A 10,489-nucleotide genomic window follows, 5' to 3' on the forward strand; every position below is an offset into this window, starting at 1 on the left:
CACATAAACATTCGCTACGAGGCGTAACACAAACATTCTGTTCACGGCCATTGCGTTGATCCGACTGACCTTAAATTGCGCAGCGGAGTTGCCCACAGCGGCCTTGGCTTGCGTGTCAGTCGTCATTATGCTCCGCCCCTTCCTTCCTGTCTAGGTAAATAACTTATTGGACGCCCCTCGTAGTATTCACGTACCCATATCTATTATACCCTTGTAAACTAAGTTTGATTTTTAAAAATATTTTAAAAAATTAGAGATTTAAACGAGCTAATCCTGCCTTTTATCTAGCAAATAATTGTTTTTTTTTGTTTGTTTTTTTTAATGCTGCGGTATGTTCAAAACCTAACTATGATTTAATCAGTAATTTAACGAATTTTCTCTTATGCAGAATTTAATCTGCAATTATTAACAATAAGGAAATGGGCCTTATATTTAAAGGGATGATCCCAGCATTCACCTCAGGAAAACCTCACTTAATATTGACACCCATTAGATTCTAACTCAAAACCTCTCGAATACGAAGCGAGAACAGCAACCATTAGCCTGTGCTCGCTCTAAAACTTCCTTAAATAAATAAATAAGATAATACGGGATAGAACTGTAGATTTATGAATTTGGTTGCACTCCTATTTCAGTAATTTAAATACGGTAATTAGTGTGAGAATTGAGAAATATTCTTTTTTAAATATGCTCTAATTTCAGAATTCTAAAATTGTCGTCCTGAAATTGGAGAAAAAAAACCGCTGATGCTCGAGATCCCTTTTCATTAGTCAAAATCTAAGTTTATTTTCGAAAGAAGTGTGAATTATTAAAATGTGTTTATACGTTCCATAAGTAAAAGATGACAGGAACACAAGAAGATGAGTACATTCGTTACTAAAATTTATTCGTTCTTTCTGCAGTTATTCGGTAATAAATTGACTTGAGCCCCTTTCTAACACAAGTCTATACGAAAAGGTTTACTTGTTGAAGTTTAGCGTTCCATTTCAATACGAGGCTATATAAGGCGCGAATCTACAGTTTGCGGCGTTGCAATTCAAAAAATAGTAAAGCGTTCAATGCTCTGTCACCGAGAATCGAACCTGGACCCCGTACACCGAAGTTACGCACCCCACCGAATAGATTATTGGGAATGGTTGCTATACGGAACGGGATATATTTGTAAATCTTTTGCTGGCTTCGACTTTGATTGCTCGAGAGATTTTCTTTCCGCTCCTCTTAAAATTACATAGTTAATACTCATTACGGAAGAGGAAAATGCCAGTTCCACATAGACAGTTGGTGGATTCTTGAGCTACATAAGAAGTTCAGTTGAATTGTAGCATAGGAAAAACGTGTATTATGACTTTTGTTTTCAGAATCATCTTCTGGTGTTTGATACATAACCTTTCTTTTATGATTTTTTTTATCTTTACTCTTATTTATGGAAAATGGAATTTACACATGTAATACCTTATTAGTATTTTGTAAATATGTTTATTTACATGTTGAAATACGTAAATTCTAAAGAATCTAGCAATACGTTATGCTATAGATCCCATATAAGGTCAGAGCTGAAAGGACGTGAACGACCCAACCAAACAGACACTATTTCAGGTCTACTGATTGCTTTCGAATAAAGAATAATTAGCTTCTAATCTTGGCAGTGAGTAGGGAAGGCAGACACTCTCCTTCCTGCAGAAGTTAATTCATCACACGACCACCTGAACAACAAATTACTAACTGAAACTATAGACTACATCACATATCTACGTCACCGAATAACTGGTCACCCCCCCCCCCCACATAAGATTTTATGACTTAATGTTTAATTAATTATTTTGACGTTATGCCCTATAAAATAAAAGAAACGTGAGAAGACGTTATTGGCAGCACCTATCTTCCCTTTACAAATTTAGAAGAACCTAATGAACTTTCGCATATCCACACATTAAATCCTACAAGGTCCTTTCTCCCTCATTCTCATTCCACCAATTATTGCATTATTATTCACTTGCCTTAATTATCCGTCTCCCTTAGGCTAATGGGCATAATGGTAGGACGTTAAACTGAACATTTTCATTTCATTTCGTAAGTTTGTAAATCCAAGAACACTGGAATGACACGTTTATTTCAAAGGGAATAACGTCAAAATAATTAATTAAACATTAAGTTATATAAACTGATGTGGCAGTGTCCAAAATCATAGCGTTGATCGAAATTAATCATTAAAAACAAAATCTGCAAGGTACAAAGATAGGTCTACTTACATGAATAAGTACTCTTCACGTAAAAAAACCTAAACTCCAGAACATTATTTTGGAATTTCTTGCGTGAAAATTATCAGCATACCGTACTGGACTTCGATTCCCGATTCGTGAGTAATTTGTACTCTGTAGCAGTGAATGAAAAACTTCTTAGCAAACAACGTTACTTCAAATAACAAAATCCTGTTGCATCTGAATGTTGGTCTACATCCTTCTGAATCACTAATAGGATAAAATATATATGTGAGGTCCAGTTTCAGTTTCCTTGTGGCTATACAGTTTCGCACGCAACTTTGGCATCGGATATTCGAGTTCATTCTCAATGGGAGCCAATGTTGTTTCGATGCCACGTTAAGTTCTGCATGCAATCGCATTACCCTCGGTGCTGAAAAGGACGCTAATCAACAAAGCAATGGGTCAATGAATGGGGTCCATCCAGTTAATGAGCAATCCAAACACAATGTATTTCCACACCTAAGCTACATACACTATTGTTTTCCATTTATTTATAAATATAATGAAAAAGAGAATTCAATTTAGTTTAAATTTCGGAAATACGAACTTCAAAGATAAGATAGGTAAGGAAATGTATTTACATAAAAATAAGACGAAACACACATCGTCCTGTGCTTTCTTTAACCGACACTTCTAGCTGCCGTGTTGTTTGGAAACGAAAATGAGTTTTAGAAACCTGGACGTAGGTTACCAGTAAAAGTGACGAAATTATTTTACTTAAAACGAAAGCTGATAAAACTAGACCATATAACAAACTACATTGTGTCCTTACAGAGAGATGACAGCCACTACCCCTGCAAGTTGAAAATGAAGTAAAACTTTTAAATTGAACGTGTTTAGGCTAAATTAACAGGGATCTAATGAAAGTAAATGCTTATTAAAGAAGTGGTGGGGTGAGAATTAGAGGAGTTTGAAGAATCGCAAGGAAACTCCAGCACAAACTCACATGGGTTGGGATCCAACCACAGAGCCTCTGCACCAGAAGTGTGCGCTTTGCGTTGAGTCATCGTACTCCCAAGCATTTTGTTCCCAATAGCACTTAAACTGCGATAAATACAGAAAAGAAAAGAAAAAAAATCTAGTGAAGTCTTCAGACTATTAAATATATGTTTCATAGGTTGGTTCATTTGCAAAAACTTATCCTGTAAGAATAGAACGCTGGTTGTTACTCCATCTCCCAGAAATCATAAAAAGATGCCCAAAAACAAAAATCTGTATTAATATAGTTCTTTAATTCGGTTTCCTTGTATTTGTTTCGTACTACAACAAACATTATCACAATAAAAACTAATGGAAGAGAAAATTCTGCGAAGTGAGTTCTCCGATCTGCTGAAGAAGGTGTCACGAAACACCGAAATAGTACACCATAATACGCTGAACATTACACACATTAAATAAAACAGTACCCACACAAATTACACAGCGACACACACACATAAAAATGAAAGTCCTGTGCAGCCGACCACAGGGAACTTAAGCTATTTTGGATAGGGAGAATACATATAACATAGCCATACAAAGAAACAACATTTCTGTGCATTGAACCCAGGGTATGGATTCAATATATTTTGTTACACAGAATCCAAATTTCGAAACTCCAGGACAATTGACCATGTGTCATTTTTTCTAATAGACGAGAAACTTTAGCGATTTTGGATAGGATCACGGACGAAAAACGTGTGTCCTCCCTATCCAAAATCGCTCAAGCTTTTCGTCCAGAACAAAAAAAAAAAAAAATGTCGCGATCAATCGTCCTGGGAATCTGGATTCTCTGTAACAAAATACATTGAATTCACACCCTGGGATCCCGTCCACACAACTTTCAATTTATTATTATTATTATTATTTTGTGTGTGTCTGTGTTATTATATATACACACATGCGTCAATTCATATCTTTATATACACATCACTTTCATATGCATTAAATAATCCGTCAATTGGGATTAGCCGCTCTTTCCTTTAAAAAAAAAAAAAAAAAAAAAATCCGTATCACTTTCAATTCGGTTCACCCCTTTACTACAATGCAAAACCATTTCCGTATAGAATTTATGTGATAAAATTTTACAACACTTTATTTTCTGGATTCTTCAAAATTAGCTCATCACTTACTAGACACTGTTCAAAGCAGCAGCATAAACATTTTGGTGCAGATTAACGGTGTGAGTGCGAATATTTGGAAAATTTATGGGAGGAACATTTAAAGTTATAAAGGAAGAATAATGTCTACCAACATTATTTCTGCACCTACCAAACAGCTAGGCCTAATAAAAACAATTACGTAGAAACAACGGTACAGATTTACTATACGGATCCACACAGTAAAGTTAACAGAACAAATTTATAATAGTATTTTAAGAAACCAGCGTGAAAACAATGGAAATACATATGTTCTTACCTTTGAAATGCGTATTTATGTAAACATACATTAATGAAAGTGAAGTATCTGATGTTAGTATGCTAACTCATAACGCGCTACCACAGAAGTGTCGGACAGTTAAGGGATGAACATATTTGTGAAATTTACGTTAGACCCGTATTGTTATTTTGGAACGCATATGTGCAATCAATGAAAACATATCGGAATGTTATCTATAACGTCCTTACTGACGCACAAATACATAACCGAGGCCTCCCAGCATGACATTGAAAAAATATAGGACAGTTTTGCTTATAAAATAGGATCGTTTGGTTTATGCAATAGAATATTATGCTCTGAACCACTATATATATATATATATATATATATATATATATACAGAGGGTTGATTAATTCGTGTGTCAATTTCATTTGTTCACTGTGCAAAAGTGGTATGAGGTAAAGCCGTGCAACTTGGTGTAACTTTAGAAGAAGGACATAAGTTTTGTTTCGCCATAGAAGCATGTCACTTGTACTAAAGATTGAAGAGATATACGGTCAAAGGTCAAATTTCGATTTTTTTTTCCTTATGGGACTGCAATGGTAAATCCTCAAATAGCCTGAAAAAACGTAAATCGAAGTGATAACAAACAAAAAGCTGTATGGTATGATTTTATGTCGCAAGCCGACCAAATATGCGTCAATCAAGTGTCATGGTCAGAGGTCACTGTCAGATCAAGGTCACAAGTCACCTTGAGAACCCATTTGACATGGTGAGGTACGGACATTGCGTTGTTTTCAGTGAATTCAAATGGGTTTTCAAGATGATCTGTGACCTTGATCTGACCGTGACCTCTGACCTTGACACTTGATTGACGCATATTTGGTCGGCTTCCGGCATAGAATCATACCATAAAGCTTTTTGTTTGTTATCACTTCGATTTACGTTTTTTCAGGCTATTTGAGGATTTACCATTGCAGTCCCATAAGGAAAAAAAAATTGAAATTTGACCTTTGACCGTATATCTCTTCAATCTTTAGTACAAGTGACATGCTTCTATGAAAAACCGTATGCGTGGGTTTTCTCGGGGTTCTCCCGTTTCTTCCTATTTTCTTCATTCCACCATTTTCATTCATTACTCATCATCACCGTCTCCTTTAGCCTAACCGGCATAACCGTGGGACGTAAAACTCAAAGATTTCATTTCATTTTTTCATTTTATGCTTCTATGACGAAACAAAACTTATGCCCTTCGTCTAAAGTTACACCAAATTGCACGGCTTTACCTCATACCGCTTTTGCACAGTGAACAAATGAAATTGACACACGAATTAATCAAGCCTCTGTGTATATATATACCGGTATAAATGTATCATAAGGAAAAGCCACCCTTCATCCCACTTGACAACTGGAAACAAGATTTAAATTAATATAGAACAAGAAAAGAAATAGTTAACTCTTATTCCTACCATTACCATGGTATTTAACACTTTTTACATGTCGTTATTCATACACAATTTTGAATAATACGTAAATTGAATTAATGCACGCAAAAATATAAATTATTTCTCTTTCTTATCTTTCTAATGAAAAAAGAAGATTGATACCTTATTTCTCTGTAATGAAATATTTTAATCTAATTGAACATTTAAGTATTTCCTTCTGAAATAAATAATGTTAACAACATTCCATTCATCATGGCTCTCCAAATTACACTTCTAACAACTGTTATCCAACATAAATTTCAGGACATTTCCAGTTCATAGATAATTTCCAGGATTTCCACAATTTTTCTGCTTTCAATGACTTTTCCAGACACGTTTCCACGACACAATTTTATTTCCAGGTTTTTCAGGACGCGTGAGAACCCTGCGAATTATAAAGGATAGTAGTATTGGAAGTTGTTCAGATATGTTGGTGAATACCAACACACCTGAATGCCTAGGCAATACTGTTGCACACACTAATGAAAGAAAATGCTAACACAGCTTGCGTTATAAGAAACTGGAGCATGGCAAGGTTTCTCAGCCAAGCTTCATTCGAGAATAATAAGCACATAAGAAAAAAAGAAAAAAAGAGTGAACATGGAAGGATAATAAGCAAACTGAAAAAAAAAATAGTTGTGAAGATTAGTCACTAGTTCCTCAGGAAAAAAAAATGCAAACACACATTTAGCATATTGCTAATATGTATCATTTTAAATCACTGAAACTGTCCTTGGCTTGTAATTTTAATAGTTCAATCACTGAAAAATATAGGAAATAAAGCCACGATTAAAATATAGAACATTTATAGAACAAATATATACAAATTTCTAAAATATACGAAAACAATAGGAAACTTGGACAGCTGGGAGCCGTGATAACCCACCACATAAAGTAGGCGTTTGTATGCCACACCGTATAAAGTGATCTGTTTTATCCTCGTTTAGGTGTATACCCACTGTCACTGACGAGCCTGCTGGAGTCCAGCTATTTTTCTTAAAAATGTTAGGATGGCATATAGTATCTCTTTCAACTTGATTCATGGCTCCAGAACCGAGTACCTTGTTTTTGTCTAAATTCTGATAAAGATAGGAGAAAAAAAGCCCTTCCGTGCTTCTAACCCTCTTCGCTCTCTGTCGCTCGCTCAGCTATATTTCATGAAGTAACACTGGAAATCTTATATATGCAAATTTGGGGGAGATACTAAATATCAGCCAAAATGTTACAATTTCGGTAGATTCTCTTCCTAGTAGGTTAGTTTAGGCTAGGTTACATTATGTTCGTGTAGGGGTCCAGCATAATTTTCGGGAAAATATATATATAAAATTTCGCTTATTTCTATTAATATTAGGTTAGTTTAGTTTAGGTTATGTTATATTAAGTGTAAGTACTTGCATTTTCCAATTCCCCTGTAAATTTTACATTTTTAGGTACTTCTGGACCTCTTTTCCTAAACATTGACCTCATGTACATACACTGAAGCCCTTCTAAACTGAATCTATATAGAGGAATCCAAGTTCACATTCCAAAAATGCTTATTCAAGATAGAGAGAGTTGATTTACTGAAAAAGAAGTATATATGCAATTAATTTATGTATGGATCCTTACAATAAATCTGTACCGAAATAACAATGTAAGACACGTAATTCTCTAATAGGAAGATGCAATCAAGACAGAATAAATCTGTAACACCTTATATGCAATTCAATGAGATAATATTTCCTACTTGGCTGTCATCTCTCTCTCTCATATTCCCAAAGTCTCTTGTGCTGTATGGTTGGGGTAAGTACCTTCGACACAGGATATCCGCATTGGATTCCTGGTGGAAGTTCATGTAGTTCGGATCCCACGTTATGTTGTAAGTACACGCCGCATTTAGCCTCGGCGCTGACCGGAATACTACAATCCAAAACAATGACAACCGACTCTCAGATAGGGTTGAATGCTGCATGGCCGGACCAACTTAAGGAGATTTACAATAAAGGCTGAAATAGAGAATTTTATCTTCTTTTTAAAGGCAGAGTAAGTGAAAGTCAGGCGAGAGGAATGGTAGAATTAAGAAAATTGTTGTTGGTTGTTTTTGATGTTTTAAGCGCCACTGTATGTGGAGGCGAAAGGGACTATTTGGCAGAGACGTTCACTTGTTATCATTTACTGGTAAGAAAGGCAGTGTGGTAATGGTGCGTAAATGACAAGACTGTGACACGTTCTGATTGAGTTTTATAGAGTTATACAAAAACAACAGCATCAGTTATTGAAATTGTGAGAAAGGTATGGTCTACTAAAGAGGCAAACAGTTTGTAGCAAGTGTGGAAACAAATTGAAACTACAGAAAAGAAGGGAAACATTTAACTTAATTTATTACATTTTGGTACTTTTTTTTGGATGGCATGTAGTATCTCCCCCACGGCTGTGCAACACATAAGCCATATAGACAAAAGTGCATTTTATGCAGAACAAGTGATTTTGTCACGTCGTTAACATGACGCAAGGTGGGAATAAGTAGAATAGGGCCGGGTTAGCTTATGGAAGCTTTGACTCATTTTGTTAAAATTAATAGAGCGTAATTGCTCGTATTGCTATTTATTGTATCGGTTCTTATGAATGCTCAGCACAAAGTGCACTCTTATCTCCATGAGCGTTTTCCCAGTATCCTCGTTTATATGTACACCCATCGCCGCTGACGCGCCTGGTCCCTAGTCGCACCCGCTCGCAGCCCTCTACTGCGCTCTCCTCTGATTCAGTCACATAGCATTCGTGCCTTTAGTGCCCACCAAGCACAAGGTGTTTCATTATTTTATGCACTAGTTTTTATGTCATATGTTCACACTGTACTTAGAACAATAATCACTACCAAGTGAGCCAGGGTCACCACCCAGTATTTTGGGGGAGAAACTAAGTACTGTATTTTTTTTTTTTTTTTTTTTTTGTATGGTCCGGTGATAGAACAGTAATGCATCATTATTATTATTATTATTATCGTGTGGTCCGGCGATACAGCACTAATGTTCTCATATGTTACGAAACAAATCCCTTTATGAAAGCATACCTTACAGAAAGGGAAAGTTGCTAATACTTTTTTTTAAAACAAAAAGGAATTATGAATTGACCTAATGTAAAGACATTCAATGTGTGTATAATTACTACCTTCACGTGATGCTATTATTGAACTGAACGTCTGATAACGACGTAATAGAATTGTAAATTCAGAGATAGAATACAACCTCTGAAGGCGTTATTAGAAAAGATTTTCTTCTAAATGAAATTATAGTTAGATCCATTACATGCTAGCAATTAAGATTCTTAATGTGTACGAAATTTCCTTTAACTGAACTGAAACATATATACATTAAAAATACCTATAAATTGAAAGTAATACTTTATGTGGAAATCTCGCTACAAAATCATTACATAACCTCCAAAACCATCGAGACACATTTCTGTAGGTTAGTTTCACTATTATAAACTCAGTATTAAGAAACATATAATCACAATCGTACTCGTACTTACTGCAAATATAGTGTTTTGAAGTCCAAAAGGGATTGGAGTCAATCTTGCAAATGCCACCACTTTGAACGCTTGTGGCCCTGATATAACCATTAATATTGCTCGAGCATTTTCGTTATTGAAGAATCTCAAAACTACGAAGTCTGCTAAAAATATTCTAATAACAGTGTGAGCAATAACAACACCCAGCGATGCAGTAATAGCAACCACTATAAAACCATGTATAATACCAAATAAATAACCGCAAGCAATATTTAGGAATATATATCCCCAAGTAAAAGGAAATGATACAAATGTAAACAGACCAACAAAAATAAGACACACGACCCACGAATCTTGACTTTCTATCCACAACAAAACCATTTTGATATAATCCTTGCATAAAAATACTAATATCCCAAAAAATGCAAGTGTCACTGATGAAAGAACGCAATTGCATATGGAGCCAACACTTATGATATTGAAACTTGATGAAACGTCCCTGTTAGTTGTCAGCACAGCTGCACCTTTCTCTACTGCAACATCCATATTTCGAGCAAATGTTCGGAAGACACTTTTATAACAATTATGAAACAGAAGTTTGTAAATACGTTCTAGCATCCAAATATGTTCTAGCACCTATCAGTTGTCAAAAACTGATAATAATCTAGTTGGATAAAAAGACATCATCTTCAGAAAGCGCGTAGTCTTCTGAGCCATTTTATTAACACAGAATTGTCTGTACTAACAAAAACTGCACACACAAATTATTCATACTTTACAATCACAGTTAAGAGATCTTTTATAGTACCACAAATCTGTCATGGTCTTTACAGACGACACCATACGAAAACAACAACACTTCCATGTGTTAGTTTTTATGAAGCTCCTGACTCGCC

General features: G+C 35.4%; 1 protein-coding gene across 1 annotated transcript in view; it reads right to left on the reverse strand.

Moving 5' to 3' along the window:
* LOC145676075 (transmembrane protein 64) overlaps nt 1-10,489 on the reverse strand; it is a 66,304-nt gene extending 55,815 nt beyond the window's left edge. The window contains exon 1 of the mRNA XM_081746945.1: nt 9,615-10,489. Coding sequence (XP_081603071.1) covers nt 9,615-10,211 — 597 coding nt within the window. The 5' untranslated portion in view covers nt 10,212-10,489. The remainder of the gene's footprint in view (nt 1-9,614) is intronic.

Source organism: Thermobia domestica, chromosome 18 (genome assembly GCF_964235325.1).
Source record: "Thermobia domestica chromosome 18, izTheDome1.hap1.1, whole genome shotgun sequence".
NCBI lineage: Eukaryota > Metazoa > Arthropoda > Insecta > Zygentoma > Lepismatidae > Thermobia > Thermobia domestica.